The sequence below is a fragment of the Aplosporella prunicola genome (genome assembly GCF_010093885.1).
Source record: "Aplosporella prunicola CBS 121167 unplaced genomic scaffold K452scaffold_15, whole genome shotgun sequence".
NCBI classification, from domain to species: Eukaryota; Fungi; Ascomycota; class Dothideomycetes; order Botryosphaeriales; family Aplosporellaceae; genus Aplosporella; species Aplosporella prunicola.
Window position 1 is genome coordinate 791136 of NW_022983543.1, and position 25017 is coordinate 816152.

The following is a 25017-nucleotide window of genomic DNA, read 5'->3' on the forward strand; positions in this document are numbered from 1 at the left end:
ACCTTAGTGTTTAAATCGATGCCTGTCATGCAGCGCTTCGCACTTCACGCCTCCTTTCTTTCTGCGCCCTCGCCCTTCTCACCCTCTCCATTCTCCTCCCCACCCTCATCCCTAGCAGCAATCCCTCGATGCCTCGTCACGCTCCCCTCCAACCCGGCCAACAAGTCCTCGCCCTCCGCCCCCCCGGATGACGGAATAACCATATCGAACGTCTCGCGCACAACCGCATACTGATAATACCCGCAGCGGGCAATGGGCGCCGTCTTGGCGACGTCCAGACGCCCATCCGTCAGCGCCCACTCAGCAACATGGACGCCGACGACGCGACCGATGACGACGTCCGCGCTGCCCATCGGCGGGTTCCCAGGCAGCTGCAGCATGCTATGGAACACGCACTCGAACTTGACCGGACTGCGCTTCACCATCGGCAGGGCGCGGCTCGCTCGCTCTCCGCCCTCACACTCAACAGCGGCAGCCACAACGCACGCGTCCTCGGCCTCGAGCCCCGCGCGCGCAAACTCGTCCTCCCCGTACGCCAGCCCCTCGGCTGTGGCGTTCACGGCCTCGCGCAGCTCCCACGTCGCCAGGTTCCAGACGAAGGCGCCGGTGGCGGCTGCGTTGCGCGGCGTGTCTTTTTGCGTTCCGGAGGGGGTGCGGTTCGCTGAGAAGAGCACGTACGGCGGGTCGAAGGTGAGGTTCGTGAATTGGCTGTATGGGGCTAGGTTGGCGGTGCCGGTGGGCGAGAGGGTGGAGATCCAGCCGATGGGGCGGGGGATCACGCAGGCCTGGTGGCGTAAGTGGGGGGTTGGAACTTAGTTGGGGGGCGTGGGGGTGGGACCTTGAATGGGTCGTGGGGGAGGTTGTGGTGACTTTTTCCGGGCTCGTAGAACATGGCTGTGGTGTGGTGGTGGCTGTGAAGGTGGGACGGGACGAGATGGATGCTTGGAATTGGATGGATGGCTTCTGGTGTATGTAGCTAGCTAGACAGGAATGGAGATGTTGCGCTGTATAAGAGATGGAAGCATCTTTCCCCACTGCGCCCCGAAGGCGCCGTAATAGCGTCAATGACCTCGGACTTGCTAGCTCTGCTTGCTGTGTCGTAGTTACAAGATGTTGACGCGCTGCCCGCTTCAATCGCCCGAACTCCCCGAGGCCCGAGAGCCGTGCCAGAATCCCCGCATTGCGTGGTGCGTGCATGGATAAGATAAGCTCTGTATTGCGAATTCGGCCAATGGAAAGACTTGATGATGGCGGCGATAAGTGCTATTGTACTGCTCCCAGAACTCCTAGTAACTCCCCGGATCCTTGCTCCACAGGTGAAGAGACAAGAAGAGGTACTTGCAACAGATAAACTCAAGACACTTCCCGTTTCAGTCTTTTAGCAACTCCTTCAACGTCGAAGTCCTCTCCAGCATCTCGTTTCGAGCCTTCTCTGCGGGACTGTCTGAGCAGCGGCAGGATTTGCGCAATAGGAGCACCATGCCCCTTTAGATGCTTCTCGCGGCTTTCTTCCAACCGCTCAAGGAGATCCTTCCAAGCCGCAGAGCAAGAGATTGTGATGGAAGTCAGTCGGCGTTGGTGTCAAGGACAAACAGGCGCAAAAGGTCGATGTCCGCGCTCGATTCTGGATAATCTCTGACCTCGCCGATGGCATCGAGCATCTTCTCGTCGAGCTCAAGACCCATTTCCCGCAGACTTTACTCCTCCTCTTCGCAGTACACGAGAAAGCTGACCAAGCTCGTCCAAACCGCGTTTCCGCGCCGGCACCGCCCTAGTTCCTCATTTGACATCCAGCTTGCGTAGGGCTCGCCAGCCTCACTTCCGTGTAGCTGCACGGTTTAGGACGACCCGAGCTTTGCACGGCCATCTCTCGGCCAGGGCTTCAAGGCCATCTAGCAGCTCCCATAACTGTTTTCTGATGCGCCGACGCCGCCTTTCGTCTGTGCCGAATCTCTTTGCGCTCTCCGCCTTTGTCTCTGGCTGCTCTTCCCAGCCCCGAGCTCTTCCCCATTCACCTTCTACCTTGCATCTCGGTGCCAATGCCTCCTGCGGTGCTCGGCTGGTCGCTGATAGGAAGCTCGCCCAGTTGGACCTGCTGTTTTCCCATATCCCTGGATGTTTTGCCCCCGGAAACTTGACGCGGTCCAGCCACTCGCGGAAGATCGTACGGTCGTCTTCGCTCACTGGCGGTATGTTTTGTTGCTCGTTCATGCTGACCTATTCAGTTTGGACTGTAGGTTTTGTTGACTCCGCGAGGGCGGCATCCCGAGCTTCGTGAAACGACATTGTTGAGCGTTGTCGGAAGCTGTGGCGACGTTGGGGTAAAGACCTACATGCGAGGTGTTGTGTGTGTTGGTCGTTTGGTTGTTGTTGTTGGGTCAGCAGCGAACGCAAACACGCGCCTACCCCCCCATAGAGGAAGAAGCCATATAAACCCCCTCTCCCCACCCCCCCAACAACGCACATACATACAAACCCATCTTCCTACAGAGCCAAAAGGCGTACGCGACTGCACACACTTCCCCCCAACCCCCCCACTCCCTTTCTCTCCCCCCACACACACGCTTCCCCCCAACCCCACACCCCCAGCAGCGCCAACGGCGCTCGCCGCCGCCGACGCGCCATGGTGACAAGTAGTGCCGAGCAGTAATGGTGGCGTGTGGCATTGTGGCACTGTGGCGAGTAATGTCGCTACGGAGACGGACGGGAGAGGCGGGCGCGGGGCGTGGAGTGTGGGGTGTGGGAGTGACAGGACGCGAGCCCCCCAGTCAGTGATGTATCGGGAATGCAATGCAGAGCAGAGCGCAAGAGAGCGCGCGCAAGTGGCTGGGGAAGAAGGCGAGTAGAGAAGCAGTTTATATTACCTACCTACCTGCCTGCCTACTTACGTACGCACGCACGCATCACACGCCCCCCAAAAAGAGAGAGATAGAGATAGAGAGACAGGGAGAAAAAAGACGGCAGACAAGCCAACCATGTCACAATCTCAATAAGCTAGTAGCATTCCCAAAACAAAAAGTCAAAAATAGCAAACCAAATCAAACAGCGCGCGGACAAAGGAGAGTTTAGCAGAAAAAGATAGTCCAAACATAGCGACAGCGACAACAACAACAACAACAACAGCAGCAGCAGCAGCAGCAGCAAAGCCTAACATAACAAGCCCACCCACAAAATCGCAAAAGCCCAACCAATTTACCAACCAATCAATGGACCAGCGTGCAAACAAGCCAGCCAGCTCCCTCTCCATCCCGTACCCATGCCTAGCAGTAAAGCATGGCAGAGCACCAATCTCACCCATCTTCTTCATCCATCCTTCCCAATCTTGCTCGCTCGCTTGTTTGTTTGTGTGCTTTGCTCTGCGAAATATCATTTTTGAGTGTGTGTTTGTGTGTGTGCTGTGTATGTAGTAAGTAGAGGACAACGACGACGGCGCGACTTCAACGAGTGCAGAAAGGCGGCCAGCAGCTAGCATTGACAGCAGCAGCGTCGATGAGGCTTCAGAGCCCGTGTGTCGGGCTGCGCGAAACCGATAAAGGACGACGATGACGATGACGACGATGGCGTTGTTGTTGATGGACTGACTGGCTGACTGACTGACTGACTGGGAGTAGCACCGTGCAGAGAGGCCGTGAGCGCAGAGGCAAGGCGTGCTCCCATTCATCCATGTGCATGGAAGCTCGCCGTGCCGCCGCTTCATTGACTGACTGACTGACTGATGATCGATTCGAGCCGCGCAACGGAGAAAATCAGGACTGACTGGTGACCTTTTTGCCCTTCCCCCATTCGACCGCAAAGGTGGAGCAGAACATGCTTTGCCGAGACCTTCGAGATGCACGTACAATGCGTCCGAGAATGGGGAAAGTTGTGAGCGAGGTGCCGCGAATCCATCATGATTTGGGGAGTTGATTGGTCTGTCGATTCGGTTCGATTCAACGACCGTCATCCAGATGCGATCCGTGTGCTCTCGTTATCTCTTCTTCTCTCTCCGTCTTGTCGTTGCCGAGTGAGAAAATGTGTCCAGTCGCTCTCTCCATTTTGTGGCTGTAGAGCGCTTCCCGGGTCAGCTCACCTACGCCGGCTCCCACAGTTTGCGGCGTCCGCCACGGAGTGTGCGCACCGCTGGCGCCGGACGCGTGAACGAGTCGGGATCGATGGGGCCGGAGGGCGGCTCCGCGGGGCGCGGGGTGCCTTCGCCTCTGCCACCTCCTCCGCCGCCACGGGGCGTGCTGGGAGCAGCAGCAGACGCGGCACCACGGCCGCCTCTGAAGCCGCCACGACCACCGCCGCGACCACCGCGCGGGGCAGCAGGCGCTGCGGGAGCGACGGGCGGCGCAACGGCGCGCGAGCGGCCAAAGTCGTCCGGGTCCAGGACTTGCTGCTGGCCGGACTTGGGGCGCGAGACGGAGGAGCCGCGCGACTTGAAGACGACCTCGTCTTCCTCCTCGTCATCGGAGGCGTCCTTTTCCTCCGCTTCGACCTTGAGTGTCTTCTCCTCCTTCTCCTCGCGCTTGAGGAAGGCCTGCCGGTTCTTGTAGTCACGCTCCTCGCGACCTATGATGTCACGCATCTGCTCGAGGCGTTTGGCGCGCACGCTGAAGCGCTGGGCGATGGCTTGTTTCTTGGGGTCGTTGGTGAGGAGGATGAAGGACTCGGCGGGGAAGTTTGGGTTCTGCTCGTGGTGAATGCGCCAGATGAGGTGGTTGAAGAAGGGCTGCATGGCCGGGGGCACAGTGGATTTAGCGCGGTGGTGCTTGCCGTTGGTGGTGCCGTTGGTTTTGTTGGTGCGCGCGTTTGAAGCGACGGAGCGCGGCGACTCGGGGGTCTTGGTGTCGGGCGAGTCGTCGTCGCTGGGCTCATCGACCTCTTCGGGCATGGAGAGCAGCGTCTCGGGCAGCAGGAAAGCCTCGACGTCTGCCCACCTGGTATACATTTCGTCGCCGCCCTGCAGCTGGACGAGGCCGGCCTGGTGGACTTCGGGCAGCGACGTGACATCGTCGAGCCACATCAGGGCCTCGGTGGCATCGGCGCTGGTCTTGCCGCCGGCGCGCTTCAGGCGATCGACCTGCTCGAGGGCTGTGGGGGGTGGTGGTGGTTAGCCAGGCGAGAATCGGAGTCCGGGGGCCGCATGCATACTGTACAGCGGCACAAACAGGCGCATCGAGCCGTTGTTGATCCACTTGCGGATGCCATCGCGGGTGCTCTTCTTGACGCCGGCCACAAAAGCCGTCTCGTCGACGATGCAGTTGAAGACCTTGCGCGCGGGCGGGTCGGACGGCGGGTGCGGGCGGGGCGGGGCGTGGGAGCGCATCCTGTAGGGCAGCGGGTGCGGATGCGGGATGGCAGCAGCGGGGGGCATGTCAGGTCAGTTCAGGGGGGGCTTGTTGCTCGAGTGCGAGCGGGCTGGCGGCCGGCGTTAAGGCGAGCGCATGGCTTCACGGTTTTGGGGGGGAAAGTTGGAAGTTGTAGTCAGAAGAGCGACTCGGCTGATGTGCGCCCTCCCACGGTTAGGTAGCCAGCCACCCGGCCTGATCTACTTCTCTCTACTCTACTTCGCGCCGCTCGCCTCCCAGCTCCGGCATCCACCCCTTTGGACGCTCGCGCCCGCGCACCACCAGCCCGTACAAGCCCGTCTCAACCTTTTCCACGCATGTCCGCATCACCCCCATCTTCTTCTCCACGTCGCTCTGGAACTTGAAGTCCGAGCGCGCATCCACGCCCTCCAGGTGCATCCGCAGCTCGCGCATGTCCTGCAGCACGTTGCGCTGCGGGCCCTGAGCCTTTTCCGGCTCGTCCACATCCATCGCGTCCTTGTCTCCGGCCGGCGCCCGTCGCGCCTCTCCGCCAGGCAGCGCGCCGCTCGTCGCCATGGCCGTGACTGCAAATCGCATGAGCTCGCCCACCATGTCAAACACGCCCAGCAGATAGTCCTCGGGCGTCAGCATGATTGCGCCGTCCTTGGCTCCCAGCTCCGCCAGCTGCTTGCACGCATCTTCGTATGATATAATCGTCTGCGTCTCGAGGTAGTGCTGGAAGCTCAGCGATTCGATGAATTCCTGGTGGCCGCCGGTGATGTTGCGGGCGTAGCGGTAGGCATTGATGCCCTGCAGGTCTTTGGAAATGGCGGCGTATGCTGTCTTGATCGTGTCCCAGTACTGCTTGTTTGCTTTTGTGATGTTGGGCGGCAGAGGCTGGTTCAATTTGCGGATCCTACGCAACGATCAGCGACGGGCGTGCGTGGGTACGTGGGGACGGCGGAAGGTACCTCTGGAGCGAGAAGATGCTGCAGTAGATTGTCAGCACGGGCGCATTGGGCGCAGAAGGAGTGAGAGTGAGACGCACATCTTCTTGCTGGAGGCGGTGATGTCGCGCGAGGCCTTGATGATGCGCTCGCGCCGGTCGTGGTGCTCGTCGAGCTCGGCGCGGAACGTCTCGAACATGGGCAGGAAGGGCGATTGGCGCTGCTGCGACTGCTGGGGCTTGGGTGCGTCCGCCATGGCTTCGGTGTAGCTGCGCTTCTGGCCCATGGATGTTGCTGCTTGTGCTGCTGCTGCCGCTGCTGCTGCTGCTGCTCGCCCGACACCACCGTGACGCAAATGATGAACCCGCGGGCTTTGTCGCTTCGGCTAAACTTGCCCCGCCCGCCTGCCAGAGCTCCATCTGTGCATCCATCTCAACTCCCCTCCCATTGCTCCTCAACACCATCGTGCCCCGCCATCATGGCGCTATCAATGTCCAGTCCGCGCTTCGTCTTCTCCGCGGCCATTGCCCTGCGCGCCGTCCTGCTCGTCTACGGGTTATTCCAGGACGCCTTCTCCCCTCTCAAGTATACAGACATCGACTACTTCGTCTTCACCGATGCCGCGCGCTTCATTGCCCAGGGGAAATCGCCGTACGCGCGCGATACGTACAGGTACACGCCTCTGCTCGCTTGGCTCATCTACCCGACCACGTGGTCAGGTTGGTTCTGCTACGGCAAGGTCCTGTTCGCCCTGGGCGATGTCGTTGCCGGCTATCTCATCCTGCTCATTCTCCGCTCCACTGCTAAGATGCCGACGGAGCGGGCGCTGAAGTTTGCAAGCATCTGGCTGCTGAACCCCATGGTAGCACAGATCAGCACCCGGGGCAGCTCCGAGGGCTTGCTCGGCGTGCTTGTCACGGCGTTGCTGTGGGCCGTCACGCAGAGGCGCATCGAGCTTGCTGGGTTCCTGCTCGGGTTTTCCGTTCATTTCAAAATCTATCCCTTCATTTATGCTCCTGCTATTGTTTGGTGGTTGGACAATGAGCGTCTGGGCAAGCCCAGCCCCAGCGGTGACAGCAAGTCAGCTTCGGTGCAGTCCAAAATCCTGGCCTTTTTCAATAAAGAGCGCATCATCCTCGCCGTGTACAGCTTGGCCACATTTATGGCCTGCAATGTTCTCATGTACTACGCGTGCGTAAAACCCATCCATACCTCTCCCCGCCTGTCTGCCGCACTAACGCCCACCTCCCATAAGCTACGGATTCCCCTTTCTGCAACACACCTACCTCCACCACGTCACACGGATTGACCATCGCCACAACTTCTCGCCCTACAACACGCTGCTGTACCTGAACTCCTCTCCACAAGGCTCTTCCTCTCTACGCCTCGAATCCCTGGCCTTCGTGCCGCAGCTGCTCCTCAGCACCGTGGCCATCCCCCTCGCCCTCGCGAAGAAAGACCTCCCCTCGACCCTCCTCGCCCAAACCTTCGCCTTCGTCACCTTCAACAAAGTCTGCACGAGCCAGGTTGATGCTCCCCGCCCCCGCCCCCGCCCCCGCCCCCGCGGCTCCCCGCACTCTCTGCTGACGCGTCCCAGTACTTCCTGTGGTACCTCGTCTTCCTGCCGTTCTACCTGCCGGAGTCCTCGCTGCTGCGCAACCCGACCAAGGGCCTCGCTGCCGCGGCGTTGTGGGTGGTTGGCCAGGTACGTAGACACCAGATCTCCAGTCGGAGGAACGGAGAGAAGCTGACTGATACCGTGCTGCAGGCGCTGTGGCTCCAGCAGGGCTACCAGCTCGAGTTTTTGGGGAACTCGACGTTCGTCCCCGGGCTGTGGGCCTCGAGCATCGTGTTCTTCCTGATCAACTGCTGGATCCTGGGCACCATTGTCACGGACGTGGGGCGTGGAGAACAGGGGAGAGAGGCAACAGAGAAGAAAGCCTTGCAGTGATGTGGAGGTAATGGTAGGATCGAGTTGGTAATGTTTAAGGGTTCGATGAGTGCGGGTGGGTTGGTCTTCATGAAGTGCTTTTTGATGGCATAAGAGTGCTGGGTTTTGCTAACGTTGATAGTAGTCACCTCCTGTCCATCTATCGTCGCTCACGTCACACTCAGTCGGCAAATAACAGCATAGGGACTCCTTTTCATTTCTCTTAGAATCTTCAAAATCTACATTACAGGCTCATGCCACCCAGCAAGTTGCCGCATCATGTCAGAAAATCCCGAGACAACCAATTTACTTCCAGGCTTGCGCTAAGCCGACAGGTTGGTCTTGTGGTTAAGTAAGGAAGGCATTGCTGTATCGGTCTACTATAGGGCAACTAGAAGGCAAGTAGCACAAGAGTGCTTCGTTCCAGGTGAGGAATCAAGCCAACTTCAACTGAGCGCAAGCAGCGACCAACATACAAAATATCGCTGAAGTTTTTGATGGAAGAGAGACCTCCCCCTATAACCTTCTGCCATCCTCTTTTCTTCCAAAATTATTACAGGTTTTAAATTTGGTGGGGTTGACCGGTAGCTGCATGCTTCCATACCCGAAACGAGCTCATTCGTTGCGGCTGCAAGGGCTGCTTACGGCGCACTTAGTCATGTGTCGCCTCCTGCGTCTAACGTGGCTGACGATGAAACCCCACGCTCGCTGTCATACAATACGATTAACCTTGAACTTGGCCTATCCATTGTCTATGGGGTATGGTGCACTTTACACAGCCTTGTCTCTAATTTCTCCGGTTTTTTGTCAACTATATCGATCCTTTGGGGGTTAAGCATCTGTCTGAGGCCGTTCTTCTAATGCTCTCAGCCTTGTGTGCGCCTGCATCGAACAATGATGGTTTGACACGCGTGTCTGCCTTATCTGTCCGCCAATGCGCAGCTGAAAGCGGTATATCTAGCCTCCAACCTTGTATAGGTCTCCGATGAAGCACTGTCACTGTCAAATGGCCGTGTGGTATTCTACCCCATTATTCTAGCGCCTTCTTCACGCTTCCGTCTTTGGAAGGCTGTGCTTTGCTGCCTACAAAAACGATACGGAGATTCTCGTCGAAGCCGGCGTCACCATCTGAATTCCATCAATCTTCAAACCTTCTCTGCATCCGATCAATTCACAATGAAAGACGAAACTTACGAGTCCTATCTGTTTGATCCCAGTGCAGAAAGACCTGATTTCAGGCACGGAGATCCTCCTGCACTCATGCCTCAAGGAAAATTGTCCAACAAGCTTCAACAGGTCATCCAATCTCAGCAGGAAGACGCGGAGCCAATACCAAGAGGCTGGGAAGCATGTACAAGTCCCGCAGGTCAGTCCATCATTATTCCTGTTTGAGCGACCACTTAAAAACTTCGTTCAGGCCAGCTTTACTATCGAAACATAAAAACCCAAGAGGTTACACTGTCCCGCCCAAAGCCAGAACAAGCGGCGAAAAATGTCAACAGCGAGAGGCCGGGTTCTACTTTGACAGTGGATAGATCATCGTTCCATGGGATTTCTAGGCCATCCACTCATCTGGAAGCCAGTTCAGCATCGCTGTCAAGTGTTTCTTCAACGTATGTAGGGATGGACCGCCAAAGGACCCCATCTTCAACGCCTCAGGCAAGTCTACACCAGGAAACAGTAACCGTAGATTCCAGCTTTACACCGGACCAAGAAAACCACGTGGAAGCACTACATTGCCCTACAAGCGTAGAAAATACGACCGCAAGCCTGTCACTGACATTTCCCAACGAGAGCCCTTCTGACCAATCCACCTCAGAAGCAACCACCACTACTGCGGTCGATACCTCACCCCCTCCGGAGCCGAATGATGCAACGGATCCCTCTTCCTATGCTAGCGTCTCTTATGCAGACTTTTGGCAAGATGAGGTGAGTGCATCGGCGTTAAACGTAATACAAGTAAATTCATCGTCTCCTGCAGGAAAACCGGAATGAACTCCAAACCGGAGTGGTCGCTGAAAGTGAGCTAGATAGCTGGCTTGAAACACCTCTTTCCTGCGGCCCCTCTATCAGGCTCGTGTTAGTAAAAGCTCATATAAGCTCCTTGTGTGCCCATTGAAGTATACTAATAGACTGGGTGGCAGTTTTGTACCAACTCACACCGGAGAAAATGCGATGTATACTTCGCAGGATTCTTTCAAGAAGATCGTTGGTCATCACGGGCTTCCTCCAGAACTCGCAATGTACAGTCAAGTTCCACAGATGTCTACCTACTGCTTACGGATTCCTCTTGATGAAGATGATTTCGGTGAGCACATAGAAATTACTCTCTGAGTGCCTTTTCACTCGCGCTAACGTTATTCAGTGATACATTGCAGGTCTGCAATCACAATCAACTGCTCAACTCTCATTTCGTACAGGTACTATCACAAAACCCAGTCAATCTTTGGGACTGTGCTAGACCGCAAAGAGAGAAGTGACAGGTATCTTCGGAATCTCAAAAGCCTCGCCAAGATGATCGGTAATCCTCTTCTTCCTTTAGTAGCTATGGCACAGTTCGGAGTCGGAGTTTCCTCTCAAGATGCCGAAATGTGTGAAGACCGATACTACATTTCCAAAACGCTATATTCTATTTTCCAAAACCTACGAACAGATTCATCGAAAGAGTTCGTAATTGACTACCGTAGGCGCACGTCAACCGATCTCGACGGCCGCATAACGTGCCAAAGGCTCCAAATAACAGCCGTGACGAACTTACTAAGGTTCTTGAGAAGCCGACCGCAAGAGATCGGAGACAGTTGCCTCCAATATCTGGATGCGATCGAATCAAGGAATGAAGGATACCGCCTGGTGTACCAGCGATTCCGGGAACGCGCGGACTATTTGCACGCTAGCGTCGCGGAGGGCGTACAGCTAGACATCGGATTCGACGGGTTGAAAACAAGCTTGACGATTCAGCGAGTGCTCCAAAAGCAGCACGAATTGCTACAGAAACAAAACGATACAGCGGATGCGGCCAACGAGGCGTTGAAAGCGACACGGGACATAACGGGAGACATGCAGGCCCTCTCGGAGAAAACGGAAAGGAATGGGACGATAGCATTAGCCATGGCTGGCATCACAGCGCTCTTCCTCCCCGCCGGGACATTTGCGGTGAGTGTTGTTTCGACCTGTGCTCTTTTCCATGACGTAGCCCATGTTGCTGACAGAGCTGGACAAGGAAATCTTCGAGTTTACTCAGTTGCCCCGCAAAGCGTACTTGCCGGTTACGTTGGCGGTGACGGTACTTCTCTCGGTTCTAACCGTGTGCTTCTACTTCCAATACGCCAGCTTGCGCACAGCAAGGGATCCGGGGGCGGAAAAGGCGCACGCCAAGGCGGCAGGCCTTAAGCTGGCCATGAGCACTGGTGCCGACGGTGATGAGGCTCCTGCGCAGCATCTCCGAGGGGAATCGCTCGGCGCTGTGCGAGCTATACCGGACTTTAATGCCGCTGTAACTGCTGCTCTTGCTTCGTCGCCTACTCCAAACTGTGATTGTAGCGCAGACGGAATTAAAGCTTCTTTGGTGAGCAACATGTCCCAAGAAAAAGAGTCTGCATCCATATTTACATTTGTCCAAAACCTCCAGGTCCTCTCCTCAAGCCAAGCAAAGCAATACTTATCCCAGGATAATGAACCAAGAACGTACAACAACCGGGATTTCAGATGGTCTTCCGGAACCGAGACACCGAACCAGAAAAAGGGTACATAAGCCGTCCTCAGACACGCGATAGCCTGCCTTTCAGAATGTTTCGCAGCCGAGAAACACTGGATAGGTTTCATAACTTCCAGCCTAATCAAGCTCTACCCAATTAGCATCTGTGCCTATGAAGCGAGATTGTGCGCTCGCAGCTATGTAAAAAACATGTCCGGGGAGCGGTGGTTACTTCGGCGAGGATTTAAAACCCATCCCACTGCCCGCCTACTCCCTGAAACCCACCCTATCTATCTAGCAACAGGCGTACTCGTCCCCCCGACCGTACTCGTCCCCGCGGCCGACGAACTCGTCTGACTCCCACTCCCACTACCACCGCCGCTCCCCCCCTTCCCCTGCACCACGGCCTGCACGACCCTCCCCGCGGAATCAAACACAATGTCGACGAGCGCGTTCAGCGGCGAGTACGAAAACGTCTTCTTGACGTACCCGTCGCCCAAGCTCTGCTGGGCGCCCGTCTCCGTCATATTCGCCTTGTAGTTCCCGACAATCGAGCTGACAGCGCCATCCGCGCCGCCCGTCACCTCCTGGACGATATTGCCGAGATTGTCAACCAAGAACGACAGCTTCGTGCCGCCCTGCGTGACACTGCCGAGCAGGCCGTCGACGGCGCCGACAACTACGTCGTCCAGGATGCTGGTGACGTTGCTGACCGTGCTGATGAGCAGGGGGTTCAGGTCCAGGCTGTCGAAGACGCGGTTCACAATGTCGACGAGATGGCCCAGTCGTACAACCAGCTCGAGCTCAGCGTCCACGTCTGCGATCGTGATGTTCACTTTCTGCACGCTGACGGCCACCCCCGCGTTTATGCTCACGAGCCCTCGCGCCACGACAGCGTTCAGGTTGATGTCGGCGCGCAGGTCGTCGACGTCCAGCTCGATGCGGCCGACGTGCAGGCGCGGCACGTTGAGGTAGACGTCGGGCGGGGCCGAGGGGTCGAATGCGCTGCTGGAGGTGGTGCTCGTGCGGCCGGTGGTGGTGGTGGTGTTGCGCGAGGCCGAGGCGGTTGCGAAGGACGAAGAGGGTGATGAGGTGGGGCTTGCGGACGTCGTCGTCGCGGCGTTGGAGGCCGGTGCTGGTGCTGTGGCCGTTTGCGCCGCGCTGAGCGTGCTGAAGAGGATGCAGCAGAGCGCGAGCAGGCTGCTGCGCGCGAGTGGCAGCATTGTTTCTGTGGCGGCGGGTGCTTGTGCTTGTGCTGAGACAGGCTGCTAGAAAGAGAGGAGGAGAGAGGAGAGAGAGAGAGAGAGAGAGGGAGCAATTGAACAAGGCGCAAGAACAGCACAAACAAGCCCACACACGCCCAGCGCGCCGGCCCCCTCCGTCATAATAAACCAAGCAAATCCGGGGACGCGGGACCAAGCGCGATCTAGATTCTCGAACAGGCCGTTTCCGCCGGCGGCGCGTTTCAGCGCATTGGCTTCCCTTCCAAGGCACCGGCGCAAATGCCTCATGCGGGACCCGCGCCATCCCGGAGCCTGCAGAAACTTGGCTAGATGCCTGGTGGGGAGGCGTTAATGGAGGAGCGATATAGCTATATGGCTATAGCTCGCTCGTGTTATGTTTCCTGTTTCTCTGCTTGCTCGCCGGTTTTTATTCCCTCTTTTTATTTTGTTGCTCCCCGTTTTCCTTCCCACGTACGTACCTGTTTTCTGGCTGGGGCTTACGCTAAGCTCTGCAAGCCGGGGGTTTGTGCTAGGTGTGCTCAAAACGAGTCCGAGCCCTCCACTGCGCGCATCCGCGCCATCGCAACCCTCATTCCCACCCCCACCAACCACAATGCCTTCCCCACACCACCTCCTCCTCTTCCTCGTCCCCCTCGCCGCCGTCGTCGCCGCACAATCCGATTCCGACTCCGGCTACATCGGCTACAAGCTCACGCACCGCGGCGACCCGGACTCAGCCATCTACGAGACCGCCTCCACGCCCGCCAACGTCTCGACGACCTACCCGCCCCCGGACGTCTTCCTCAACGCCAGCGTGCACGTCGGCGAAATCGACATCCAAGTGCAGAACCTGACCGCGAAAGTGAACCTCGACGCGCAAGTGCTGGACCTGCTCAGCTTCAACGCGGGCGTCGACGCGTCCATCGACCGCGTCAGCTTGCTGCTGCAGAACATCTCTGCGGAAGTGCTGCTGGAGGCGCGCCTCGCGAACCTGGTATCCATGGTCGGGAATGTGCTCGACTCGATCGATCTGAATCCCGTGATTGCGACCGTGGGCGACGCCGTGGGCGGCCTGGTCAACGATACCGCGGCCGGCCTGTCGGGGTCGGGGTCGGCGTCGAGCTCGTCGTCGTCGACTGCTGCTGCTGCTGCTGCCAGTGGCCTTGAAGCGCGAGATGCAACCTCGTATAACCTACGCCATGGCGTGCTCTACTCGGTCAACGACTACAGCGGGAACACGCACACGAACCGCGTGCTCACGCAGCGGGGAGACGTCGTCGACGAGATGCTGGATAACGGTGGCGAGATGCACGGCCAGAAGGTCGTGGGCAGCTATGACCAGCTGATGGTGTTTAATGGGCTGGATACGCCGACGGAGAGAGATGGCAAGGAGGTCCACGAGCGTGGCTACGTTTACCACCCCTTCCCCGGCCTGAGCGTCGTGTGCTTGGTTTATAGCGATGATTCCGGAGCTGTGGTTGCCACGCAGGTGATTAGTGAGAGTGGGGCTGGCGGGACGAGCACGGTTAGCAACGATGATGAGGAGGTGGTCGAGTGAGGCGTCTGGGGAAGTAGAGTATGTACTTACTGGGTTGGCCTCCGAGATCGGCAGAAGCTGAGGTTAACGACCAACCAAACGCAGTGCTTCTTTGAAGAAAAATAAAGAAATAATTCTCGACGCCCCAATGGCAATGACACACTCCTCTTTTTGACTTCTAAACGCTCGCAACAAAACGAAACAGTTATACCAACCAGCCCCCCTCTTTCACAATCATATCTTCGCCCGCGCCTGCACCAAACTCCGCACCTTCGTCGCAATGCCAAACGCATACAAATAGCCCAGCCCCCCCGCGCCATAAGCATGCACGACATCGCCCTCCCTCTCGACCCTAACGCCAGCCTTGCGGCCCGGCCTAAACCCCACAATATCCTGGACATCCCTCTCGAGATCGACGTCCGCAAACGAGCCATCCGTAATAGCATTAATCCGGCGCAAAATATCCCTCTTGGTGTCCTTGTCGACCTTCGCATCCGTCGACCCCTCCCCCTTCACCCCGCCAATAATCACGCCCCCCGAAAACGTCCGCGGAATCGCGTACGTGTACTCGGAGCCCTGGTACATGACGGCGCGGTCGAACCCGCTCTTCCGCACAAACATCGTCTGGCCCCGCACGGGCACCGCGCCCTCATCGCCCGCCAGCACTCGCGCACCGTTCCCACTCGCGTTCACCACGACCGCCGCGCCGGTGAGCTGCACCGCCTCCGCGAGCGACGACACCGTCGCCCGCGTAAATGTCACGCCCAGCCCCGTCAGCTTCGCCGACAGCCACGGCAGGAAAAACGTCGGGTTCACGACTTTGCCCGTGTAGCTGAAGCCGAGTTTCGCGTGCCCGGGCAGCTGGGACTGCGCCAGCCACCGGAAGTCCGGGAAGAGGTGCCGGAACCAGATCATGCCGTCTGTCGTGTGGTCGTCGTAGTACTCGGTAATCGGCAGCGTGCGCACGCCGCACCAGGGCTCCGTGGCCGCGAGGCGCGCGTAGTGGCGCAGCGACTCTTCCTGCATCGCGGCGTCGCCTTCGGGGAAGGGCGCCAGCAGCGCGCCGGCCCTGTGTGTGCGTCAGTCACTGGTTGCTGTGTGCGTTTTTGGGAGGGCGTGCGGTTGACGCTAGCTACGCACCACGGACTCGCCCACTCCGTCCCACTGTCCCCTGGCAGGTCCCGCGCTACGATCTTCACCGTGTAGCCTGCTTCCGTGAGCAGTAGCGCGGAGGCCATGCCCACGACGCCGGCGCCGACTACGGCGATGATGGGGCGGGGGGCGCGCGTTGTTGTCATGGTGGCGCTAGTCTCGTGTCGTCCAAGGTAGGTAGTTAGGTAGGTAGGTAGGTGTGCCTGCTCTGTCCTGTACTGTAGCGCAAAGGTAGATACGGTAGGTAGGTACTGTACGACGACGATGACTCCGGCCCGCGAAGACCTTAAGAGGCCGCGCCCCGCGCCGATTTCGGCATCTCCTCGCGGCTAGGGACGGGCTTTGCGGGGAAGGTGGGCGCGACGCCTGTTGGTTGGTGGTGGCTCCGTCATCGCCGTTGAAGGTTGCTTGTCACTGGCAGGGCGCGCGGGTGCGGGGTTGTAGTGCGCGCGCACGGGCCGATGGGCGGGCTTGTTTCGTGGGGAATTGGGGAATTGGGCGCGTTTGATTGGCTGCGGTGTTGGGTGGGTTCGTGGGGGGTTGGACGACATGTCTTTGACAATATACATCTTTTCACTTTCAATTCATTTTTTTTATTTTATTTTATTTTATTTTTCTTTTCTTTTCGTTGCCTCGCGGTCAAAAAAGGTGTCTTTCGTCGTCGTGGTCTAAAAATACTGAGCAAACTATACTACTGCGCACAACGCGCGCGCTGTCGTCCGTCCATCCGTCCATCTATCCATCCATTCATCCATTCATCCATTCATCCATCCATCAATCCATCCATCCAGCCAGCCAGCCAGTCTGTCTGTCTGTCTGCCTGCCTGCCTGCCTGCCGCCTAGGCGGCCTCGTCCTCGTCCTCATCCTCGGCCTCGGCGGCGGTGGCGGGAGCAGCAGTAGCAGTAGCAGTAGCAGTAGCAGTAGCGGCAGCGGCAGCGGCACCCTCCTCAGCAGCAGCGGCGGGAGCAGCAGGAGAAGGAGCAGTAGCAGCAGCAAAAGCAGCAGTAGCAGCAGTAGCAGCAGTAGCAGTAGCGGCGGCGGCGGCGCGGGGTGAGGCCGGGGCGAAGGCGGGGGTGGTCATGGTGCCGAGGGGGAGGCCCCTGACGGCCACCGCGCGCGCGGCGGCGCTGCTGGCTACAAGGGACCGGACGTTAACAGGGTATCCTCATACGGATGAATGCATTTGCGTTGGACGGCGTACAGCAACCACTTTGCGCTCAGCCATTAGAAGGCCAGCAACAACGGCATCAACAACCCAAACGACACCCACGGCGCCGTGCCAGACCCGCCCTTATCCTATAAATTTGTTAGTGCTACTGTACATACACAACATATGCATTCTCGGATCGAGATTAGGCTTACCATGGCGAGAGAGAGAGAGAGAGAGAGAGAGAGAGAGAGAGAGAGAGAGAGAGAGAGAGAGAGAGAGAGAGAGAGAGAGATGGAGAGAGAGGGAGAGAGGGTGTGTGTGTGCTTGCTTGCTTGCGTGCTTGCGTGCGTGCGTGCGATGTCGGTGGCCCGAAGAGAGAAGAAAAAGAGGAAGAAAACGAAGAAAGAGAACAGATCTCAGCTGACACAGTCCTCTGTGTATGGTAGGCACGACCCTACACCCAGGCTCAATGTAGCTGCAGTTTCCTCAAACAACCTCATTATTACTCGTGGTATTACACTGAAGATATATGGCTTGCCTTTCCTTCCTTCTATTCCGCACCTTCGTACCTTTCTGGCACGCCCTTAAGCTCTTGTAGACCGGTGTTGTTGTATCTTTTTGAACGCTCTTGTGCCAGCGGTCGTTTTCTTCCTTGTACTCCTACAGTAGATCCTCGCGCTCTTGAATATCCATATCCTTGTACCCTTTCGAACATTCTAGTACCCTCGGATGTTTTTCGTTTCGTACCTATGTAGGATACACTCAAGCTCTTGTACGTTCATAATCCTGTATATATTTGGAAGTCCTTGTGTTTCTCGCTCTCCTTCCCTTTGTACTGTTATGGGATGCCCTCACGCTGTTGTATATCTGTACCCTCGTACACTCTTGGTTACTCACGTTCCATCGTGGCATTTGCTATTCATACCTTTATGGGATGCCCTCGCATTTTGAAGGTCCATGGTTTCAACTCCTTCTGAACACCTCCGTGCCCACGCATATTTCTCTCTTCATCCTATTACAGCATACCTTCGCGCTCTTGCAAATGTATGTGGTTGTACCATTCTGAAATTTCTGGTATTCTCGAATCATGTTGCCATTGTAGCTACCTGGCGACTACTACCCGTGGTGATATACTACTTCCAACAGCCTAAGTAGTATGCACCTAAAACACGTCAAAGGTCTGCCTTTCTACCTTCACGGAAGAGTTAAGGTTTTTGGTTGTGTACTGAATGGTTTATAGATCAGTGTGTAGGATTCAACCCCCAATGACCCGAATGAAGCGACAGTTAGCTACATGGCCCTTAGTTCCTCACCCCATCTTGCCAAACCCTAAGAATGATGAATATTCTCTCTCAGAAATCAGATACGTTCGGCCTGCGACTAGCCGCCAGGGCAGATATACGGCCCCTGAGCCAAAGACCCGCTCGAGTAGCACCTCTTTCCATCGCCACCTCCGGGCCCAACGCACTGCAAGAACTTCAGCAGATTTCTTTATGGCAAAAACAAACTTATGAAGTAAAGGTCCGATGAACATACCGATCCGCGTGTGCACTTGTAATTGATAAGGCCGATCTTGCAGGAGGTTCCGTTGCACTTCTGTGGACAGAAACGGAACGTTAGCTGGGTTTAAAATACAGAGTAACATAAACGGAGCTTGAGTTGCTACTAACCCCTTCCCAGTTAAACCTTTTCCCGACAGGGGCATTGGCGTTCGCATCAGCTGGAGCTGCGACAACCAGCGAGGTGCCTGTGACTAGAACCACGAGAACAGTAGCAAGATTCAAGTGCATTGTACAGAAGTGTCGAGTTGAGAGCTGTTGATGCTCTCTCATTTGAGCGCCTGGACGTTGATTTTATAGACGAGCCCCGCTTCAGCTCCTTTGTATCGTCGTTGCTTCCGACCTCTGGAAAAGCATGAAGTGAGATTCTCATCCGCGCACTAGCATTTTAGGTGCATTAGCGACGCAGATATGAACCAATAAAAGTACATTATGTGAAGCGCTTATATCGTTGGAATATAAGCTAACAACGAAGTGACCTAGGCACCTCAGCTTACCAACTTCAAAATGTCATTTGTGTACGCGCAGTAGCTTTAACTTTCCGCTAGTCTCACTCCCCGCATTCTTTCCTTTTGGTGTCATGCTTTTTGGTCTCTCCTTGCATGTAAGCTGACATACAGCCAGGCAGCAATAATAGAAGGAAATAGGTCTTTGACTTGGAAGCGATATAGATCTGCTTGTTGTTCTGGATGAATCCACGCACAGCATCACAACTCCGGCTGAAGGTGCCATTTATCACACTTTGGTCCTGGCTCGTACATGTGCGTCTGCGTAATTTCAGCTTGATAGGTGCGCGATTCGATGCTGAAGTAAGGCAGATCTACTCCCCGGAGGTGAAGGTCAAGCCTAAACCAATAAGAAGAATTGTATTTGGTCCTTTGATTGTGCTGGTAAGCTTGGCTCTCGCAAAAATTTCCACACTTAACATTTTCATCGCGAGCAACCACGTCGAATGCTAGAATAGACTCCACCAGACAGATCTACCAATACGATGATACCCTAGTCTATCGTACTACGTCCGCAGGTATCACGCCACCATTTATGGTTTGCTAATGAAGGTTAGCATATACGTAGCAAGTCAAAGGTAAGAGTCCCTACCGTCACGAACCCACTGCTCATTTGGACATTCCTGGTCGGCGCAAGGAATGATACGATTCCTTATAAATTGTGAGACTCTATTTAGGTTTGTTTCACAGAACTTTCTGGCTGTTGATTTCGAGATATCGTAGAAATCTTCATTACTTCGCATACATTGTGCCTGTTGTAGTTCAGCCACTTGGCAGACCTAAGATATTATTATCAGGCTCTATTTACCATACACTCCGGGAGTCCAGAGGTGTCTAGTGGTCCTGGAGCATAGCCGAATGATTGGGCAACGCTCATAAAGGTCATCACAGTAGAGAGGACCTGGAAGAAGCGCATCTTGAAGAAGGGTAGTAGGAGAACTATAAAACTGAATTTCAAATGACGAAGGCGGAAAAAGAGGTAAATGCCTCTTAATATACTTCTCCAATGTCATACCATGTTGAATTCAGGGTTGGAGCTGAGCTCATTGATACGCTTCGGACTCCGCTTCGTGGTAATATGCTGATCCGCTACTAACCCTTAAGGTCTCGTGGTGCGCTGCCCCCACCTCACTACACGACTGTTTTAGACGTCAGTGTCGATAATACGGCGTCACCTAGCTACATAACTACTACTAATAGGCTGTTGTAAGCGATTTTATCCACATGTGGCGTCATATTCAGTAAGGTTGGTAGTTAGTATATCGAATTTTGGCCACATGCTGATTAGTTGGATCCGCTACTAGACAGCAGAGTGCTCTTTTTCGTCCAATCAGCATACGCTAAAAACCACAGCAACTACCATCATTGATAGAGGTACGGTTGTATTCATCGCGTCCGCGCGGTGGCCTCTGCAAGAGGCTGGCTTCGCTGAAGTAGCTGTTGCTCAGGTCGGGGAGGAGGCCACAATTATAGCTTATGCGAAATAAGCAGAAGTTATGATCCATCTCTGAGCAGTAGTTGCGATAGTGATGGTGGTTGCACGTGTTGATCCCTCGGCCGCCATCCACCTGAGGACCAGATGGTTCGCAATGTGGGTGACATAGTCCACCCGAGTCTCCTTCCCATCCCAATCCGGGGTTATCCTCTCTGAGATGTCCCTCCTCTCCCGTTACTACCAGGACCCTCGATCCTGACCCGCTGATAATGTCACGATGTTGATGTGGTCAGAATTGAGCTTCTTGTGCGCTTACGTGCTGGTCTGGGTGTGGTTGACTTGATTTGGACATTCATTCGATTAGAAGAGTCTTGAGGAATCTCGATTGTAGCGATTGGAGCCGACTTGGCCCGGTACGGGCGACGGAAGAGGCGTGGGCAAACCTCATCTTCAAAACCTGAATTGGTGCTGCTGCTGGCAAGAAAGCTGATGCTGTTGATGCCAATGGTAGTGGCGAGGTTGGCGCTTGCGGAAGGGAGCATGGTGTAGACATCCCAAGAGGAGTTTGTCCGACGCGACGGCGGTTGTGGCAGCCGTGGTGGTGGGGGTGGTGGGGCTGGTTGTGTTGCTGCCACTGATGACAATGTTGACATAGACGTCGATCTTGACAGCACCGTTGTGCGCCGGTGACGACGGGAGGCTGGGCATCTTGGCGTTGTAGAAAGTACTAGCAGAGATGAAGGGGGAGAAGACAGTGCCGCTCACGTTGTTGCGCGTCAATGGCAGTGAAACGGTGGTCGTGGCGTCTCTGGTGGGAGTACCAGCAACGGCGGTAGAGGCATCACTGTTGCCTGGCCCTGTCAAGAGTGTTGGTCGTGCCGACGCTGACATGAGTGTCAACAGTGACGGTAGGAGAAATGCCAGGCGTGTTTGGACCAGAGGGCTGGGCGGTAGGCAACGCTGAAGTGCTTGATGTCTGCTTGACGAGAGAAGAATACCGCATCTTGATTTCCTCGTCATTCTGGTCAGGGAGGTGGCGCTTCGGAGACGGTGTGTCGCCTTGAGGGGTTTCGCATTGTCTTTTCTTTGTCGACATGGTTGAATGAAAAGGAAAATGTAGTACTAGGAGGGAGAAACAACGAGACTGATGAAGATTGATACAGAATGAGATCGGGTTTTCCTAACGGAAGAACAGAAACAGTGGAGCCAGCCAGCTTCTTGCTGAAGCATCCCAAACAACCGACAGTGGGCTCGCCGGTACGGAAGAGTTGTTGAAACGCAGCCCTCCGCTCATCAGATGAAGACTGCCATCTTGTTGTCAGTTGCAACCGAGAGGCTGGCTAAGACCTTTCGGGGTAGTGCGCATGGGTTTCGCTGGCGTTGAAAGTGTGCGGATTGCCGTTGATTGGACAAAGGTGTAGTAGCCAAACTGAAGGCTCAGCGATCGAAGGGAAGATACGTTTTATAGTCAGGCCTAATGTCGCCCAGGAACCTGCTTTACCCGTCAAGGTTTGCTTCTTACAGGTACCGAACATATGAGCCTGACTAGTCAATGTACTGTAAGCTCTTCTCTATGGGTAGCTTTTGATGCATTTCAACGCTTGCTCCGTCAGTAATAAGGCCACCCGAACGCATTACGAAGGCTGTCGGGATTTGTCGACCAGACGTTGCTTCTCAGATCATGATGCCGCACATTTCAAGGTACAGGTCTCTGGCATCGGCCGGCCGCACGAAATTCTGTTCGCAAAATCAACGGCCACGTACGGGAGGGCTCCTTGATTCAATCAAAGTCCGGATTGCTGGCCTTGGATGCACATCTCCGCCGTCCGTTTGTTGTATTAAAGTGGGAAGGCGAAACCAGAATACCGCTGTTTTCCGTAAGGATGCGCAAAATGGCGGCGAGACATGGGTTGGAAGCATGCAGTAGGCTGCAATGCATAAGATTGTGCAGTGATGAAGAGGTGAAAATGAAGCAAAGTGCCGCCCTGTGATGCAGCGGGATGGAGATGTCGTCGGCGTTGGTGGCGTGTCGGCCGCCATGATGCGGGTTCTGCACGGACTATGTAATCTGAGTCATGTCGTCCGCTTTCGCAAGTCACGGGACAAAGTCTGTGCACAACGCGTCCAACGTCCAACGTCAACGCATCCTCTACGCGCCAACATCATCACCGTACTCTACAACCCATCGCTGGAGTTTAACGCGCCTCTTCAACTCAACACCGCCGTGCCTGCTTGTCCAGCACCGCTGCTCACTGGTACATATACCCCGCTCCCACGCCCTTACGCGCCCGCTGACCCTTTCAGTCGCCGTCCTCTTCAATCCCTCCACTCGACCCAGAACGACCCCACAAGGCCCTAGGTTGGTGGCGGTCCTCCGATCAGACGCCCAGAACCGCCCCGATCTCACCCATCGGTGGCAGTTCTCCGGCACGGTTCAGAACTGCCCCTTGCCTTTTCCGGTGGTTGTCCTTCGGAAGAGTGGGTTTGGAGTCGCGCGCACAGATAGGTCAGGGCTGCCTAAAACAGACACTGTTCAGAAGCCTGGGCGGGCGGGATCCTGCTGAGAAGCGGGGGATGGGTTCGTATCATGACTGTTTGTAGCGCTGACTACCTTCACCAGGTCCCCAATATGGCGAAGGAGACATTAGTCGAGAGGGCGGTGGTGGAGTGGCGGAACGAGAGCGGCGAAGCGTGTGGGCTGGGGTGCGCGACACCAATTAATGATTCCGACCCCAGCTTAATGTTCACCGTCTTCCTCGAGCAGGGCAAGGTCCTCGCGCTGCTGCGGATCGCCGTCACCGTCAAAGGCGGAGGCCGGGCCAAGTCCCGCCCTTTCGATCTTGTCATCCCGCTGCACACATCGCACTTCGAGAGGCGTAGTATCACGCTTACTGGCATTCAAGAGACTTCGGTTCGTGATGCGATATGCAAGGCGCGTCTTTCGCGCTCTGGCAAGCTGCACCGTGTACAAATCAATCTGTCTGAAGATACATCCAAAGTCATCACACCTCATAAGAATGAAGGAAATTTTGTCGCAACTTCCGACACCGCGCTTGACCTGCTGTCTGGACTTTTCTGTCTTGCAGAAACCCGCGAGTTCGTCGTGTACATGGGAATCAGCAATTACGCCGACATGGGTCTTGCCGTCCTCGATGCTGCCCTGCGTGAGCCTTTGCAATTTCTACCGCCCGAAGAGTTTCGCACACTCTACGATGGCCGTAGCGCCATGATCGCCACACGGGAGATGGTGAAGGGCACGAGGCGGAAACAAGGAAAAGGCACTGTTCCACCCAGACTCTCAGACAATGAAACTCCTGCCTACGAGAAGAGCCCACCGCCAGCCACAACGCCACCCGCATATGCGCTATCGTCCCAACTCCATTTCGTACAAGTTCCGGATACGCCCGCTGCCACCCGTTTTCTTCGCCATGTCTTGAGTTTGCCAGTGAGCCCAGGCGATTCTCCCGTCCCAGAATCGGTACCTTCGGAAAAAGGTATGCATGGAAGTTTCTGAAAGGGTTTCGTCTTTTGCTGACATGAATTCCATTGAAGGTTCTCTTGTGTCGTGGGATCTGGGTGCTAGCCAGTCATCGTGGCCGATGCCCATTTTCCCTGACGAGTTGGAGATTGAGAACTTAGCCAATGACTGCCCCGTCGGAAGCACCCCGATCGGGAATTCTCCCGTCGAAAACCATGACGGTGACCATCCTTTCAGCAACTATCCAACCGAGGACCATCCCGTCAACGACCGTATTGCGGAAAAGCAGCCCAACCAAGACCATCTTGTCGAAGACCATTCTGCAGGACACTTGTCTCCGGAATGCCATTCAAGCAAACCTCCGTCCGAGGGCCTTACAGTGGAAGACTCCTACCGTATGGACAGAGTCTCTTGCACCCACTCTGTCTCTACCTCCAGCATCCGTGAACCAACAGATTCCTTGCCACCCCACTCCACCCCCTCAACGCCTCTCTCCCAGCCCGCTCGCAAGCGTCAACGCGTCTTCAACCGTTCCCGCTCCGTTCCCTCTCCAACAAACGCCCACCACTCATCTCAGGTCCGACTACAGCATTGGCTCCACCTCGCCATCCGTCGCAATTCCCGCGTCTACGAGCATCCCGCGCTACAACATCTCTTCACATCGTTCACCCATACTCCCGGCACCACTGACTCCGCTCTTGACGCACACATCGCGCACGCAACCGCTGTCATTGCGTGTGATATCAACGGCTTCCTGCACCTGCAGCAGCAGCAGGACAATGTCGGAGCACTGGCAGAGGCGGTGGCGGACGTGGAGGGTCTCGTCTCGTGGGCGATGAGTCGTAGTCCGAACGCCGAGCTGGATCTTTGGCACGAGTTTATGCAGCTTGGAGCTGCTGCGAGAGAAAGTCTGAATGGAGGCGAAGAAGAGACGGAAGCCTATATCGGGATGAAGTCGGGAATCGTAGCAGGGTTGATGATGACGGATGCAGGCGTGGTGACAAAAAGGCAGTAGCAATGCAGAATGACACTGTATCCAGCGCCTGCTGCCTCACTTCCAGTTCGGCGATCTTTCCCTCACCTGCTCTCACTTGATGATGTGAACCATGGTTCC

General features: G+C 56.0%; 14 protein-coding genes across 14 annotated transcripts; 4 read left to right on the plus strand and 10 right to left on the minus strand.

Moving 5' to 3' along the window:
- Positions 1 to 44: 44 nt before the first annotated feature.
- On the minus strand, positions 45 to 892 carry K452DRAFT_309541 (uncharacterized protein; the record flags this gene model as incomplete). Its single annotated transcript, XM_033543256.1, has 2 exons — positions 45 to 785; positions 839 to 892. 2 exons carry the CDS (start codon positions 890 to 892, stop codon positions 45 to 47), a joined length of 795 nt encoding a protein of 264 aa, XP_033396822.1.
- An 878-nt stretch (positions 893 to 1770) lies between these two features.
- On the minus strand, positions 1771 to 2211 carry K452DRAFT_359484 (uncharacterized protein; the record flags this gene model as incomplete). The annotated part of the gene is made up of 1 exon (XM_033546269.1): positions 1771 to 2211. The coding sequence occupies one exon, from the start codon at positions 2209 to 2211 to the stop codon at positions 1816 to 1818; it is 396 nt and encodes a 131-aa protein (XP_033396823.1). The 3' UTR covers positions 1771 to 1815.
- A 721-nt stretch (positions 2212 to 2932) lies between these two features.
- K452DRAFT_45469 (uncharacterized protein) lies at positions 2933 to 4312 on the minus strand. The gene has a single exon (XM_033546693.1). It carries the CDS (start codon positions 3941 to 3943, stop codon positions 3020 to 3022), a length of 924 nt encoding a protein of 307 aa, XP_033396824.1. The 5' UTR covers positions 3944 to 4312; the 3' UTR covers positions 2933 to 3019.
- K452DRAFT_327331 (uncharacterized protein) lies at positions 4070 to 5308 on the minus strand (the record flags this gene model as incomplete). The annotated part of the gene is made up of 2 exons (XM_033544907.1): positions 4070 to 5073; positions 5134 to 5308. The coding sequence occupies 2 exons, from the start codon at positions 5306 to 5308 to the stop codon at positions 4070 to 4072; spliced, it is 1179 nt and encodes a 392-aa protein (XP_033396825.1).
- A 232-nt stretch (positions 5309 to 5540) lies between these two features.
- Positions 5541 to 6494, minus strand: K452DRAFT_229187 (uncharacterized protein; the record flags this gene model as incomplete). The annotated part of the gene is made up of 3 exons (XM_033537019.1): positions 5541 to 6207; positions 6263 to 6280; positions 6340 to 6494. The coding sequence occupies 3 exons, from the start codon at positions 6492 to 6494 to the stop codon at positions 5541 to 5543; spliced, it is 840 nt and encodes a 279-aa protein (XP_033396826.1).
- Positions 6495 to 6716: 222 nt separating this feature from the next.
- K452DRAFT_229216 (glycosyltransferase family 50 protein) lies at positions 6717 to 8189 on the plus strand (the record flags this gene model as incomplete). Its single annotated transcript, XM_033537021.1, has 4 exons — positions 6717 to 7429; positions 7494 to 7764; positions 7836 to 7943; positions 8007 to 8189. The coding sequence occupies 4 exons, from the start codon at positions 6717 to 6719 to the stop codon at positions 8187 to 8189; spliced, it is 1275 nt and encodes a 424-aa protein (XP_033396827.1).
- A 3087-nt stretch (positions 8190 to 11276) lies between these two features.
- On the plus strand, positions 11277 to 11919 carry K452DRAFT_299157 (uncharacterized protein; the record flags this gene model as incomplete). The annotated part of the gene is made up of 2 exons (XM_033542194.1): positions 11277 to 11321; positions 11389 to 11919. The coding sequence occupies 2 exons, from the start codon at positions 11277 to 11279 to the stop codon at positions 11917 to 11919; spliced, it is 576 nt and encodes a 191-aa protein (XP_033396828.1).
- K452DRAFT_272939 (uncharacterized protein) lies at positions 11656 to 13202 on the minus strand. Its single transcript, XM_033539119.1, has one exon. It carries the CDS (start codon positions 13083 to 13085, stop codon positions 12153 to 12155), a length of 933 nt encoding a protein of 310 aa, XP_033396829.1. The 5' UTR covers positions 13086 to 13202; the 3' UTR covers positions 11656 to 12152.
- A 303-nt stretch (positions 13203 to 13505) lies between these two features.
- On the plus strand, positions 13506 to 14643 carry K452DRAFT_272942 (uncharacterized protein; the record flags this gene model as incomplete). Its single annotated transcript, XM_033539120.1, has 2 exons — positions 13506 to 14189; positions 14244 to 14643. Exons 1-2 carry the CDS (start codon positions 13699 to 13701, stop codon positions 14641 to 14643), a joined length of 891 nt encoding a protein of 296 aa, XP_033396830.1. The 5' UTR covers positions 13506 to 13698.
- Positions 14644 to 14856: 213 nt separating this feature from the next.
- K452DRAFT_299160 (uncharacterized protein) lies at positions 14857 to 15920 on the minus strand (the record flags this gene model as incomplete). Its single annotated transcript, XM_033542195.1, has 2 exons — positions 14857 to 15691; positions 15763 to 15920. The coding sequence occupies 2 exons, from the start codon at positions 15918 to 15920 to the stop codon at positions 14857 to 14859; spliced, it is 993 nt and encodes a 330-aa protein (XP_033396831.1).
- A 693-nt stretch (positions 15921 to 16613) lies between these two features.
- Positions 16614 to 17884, minus strand: K452DRAFT_299161 (uncharacterized protein; the record flags this gene model as incomplete). The annotated part of the gene is made up of 2 exons (XM_033542196.1): positions 16614 to 16909; positions 17851 to 17884. 2 exons carry the CDS (start codon positions 17882 to 17884, stop codon positions 16614 to 16616), a joined length of 330 nt encoding a protein of 109 aa, XP_033396832.1.
- A 1604-nt stretch (positions 17885 to 19488) lies between these two features.
- Positions 19489 to 20035, minus strand: K452DRAFT_359492 (uncharacterized protein; the record flags this gene model as incomplete). Its single annotated transcript, XM_033546270.1, has 3 exons — positions 19799 to 20035; positions 19593 to 19742; positions 19489 to 19533 (listed from the first exon to the last, which is right to left on the minus strand). Exons 1-3 carry the CDS (start codon positions 19904 to 19906, stop codon positions 19489 to 19491), a joined length of 303 nt encoding a protein of 100 aa, XP_033396833.1. The 5' UTR covers positions 19907 to 20035.
- Positions 20036 to 20875: 840 nt separating this feature from the next.
- On the minus strand, positions 20876 to 21521 carry K452DRAFT_309551 (uncharacterized protein; the record flags this gene model as incomplete). The annotated part of the gene is made up of 2 exons (XM_033543257.1): positions 20876 to 21282; positions 21362 to 21521. The coding sequence occupies 2 exons, from the start codon at positions 21519 to 21521 to the stop codon at positions 20876 to 20878; spliced, it is 567 nt and encodes a 188-aa protein (XP_033396834.1).
- A 1058-nt stretch (positions 21522 to 22579) lies between these two features.
- K452DRAFT_319362 (uncharacterized protein) lies at positions 22580 to 24982 on the plus strand. The gene is made up of 3 exons (XM_033544230.1): positions 22580 to 22680; positions 22730 to 23919; positions 23978 to 24982. The coding sequence occupies exons 2-3, from the start codon at positions 23013 to 23015 to the stop codon at positions 24916 to 24918; spliced, it is 1848 nt and encodes a 615-aa protein (XP_033396835.1). The 5' UTR covers positions 22580 to 22680; positions 22730 to 23012; the 3' UTR covers positions 24919 to 24982.
- The last annotated feature ends 35 nt before the right edge of the window (positions 24983 to 25017 follow it).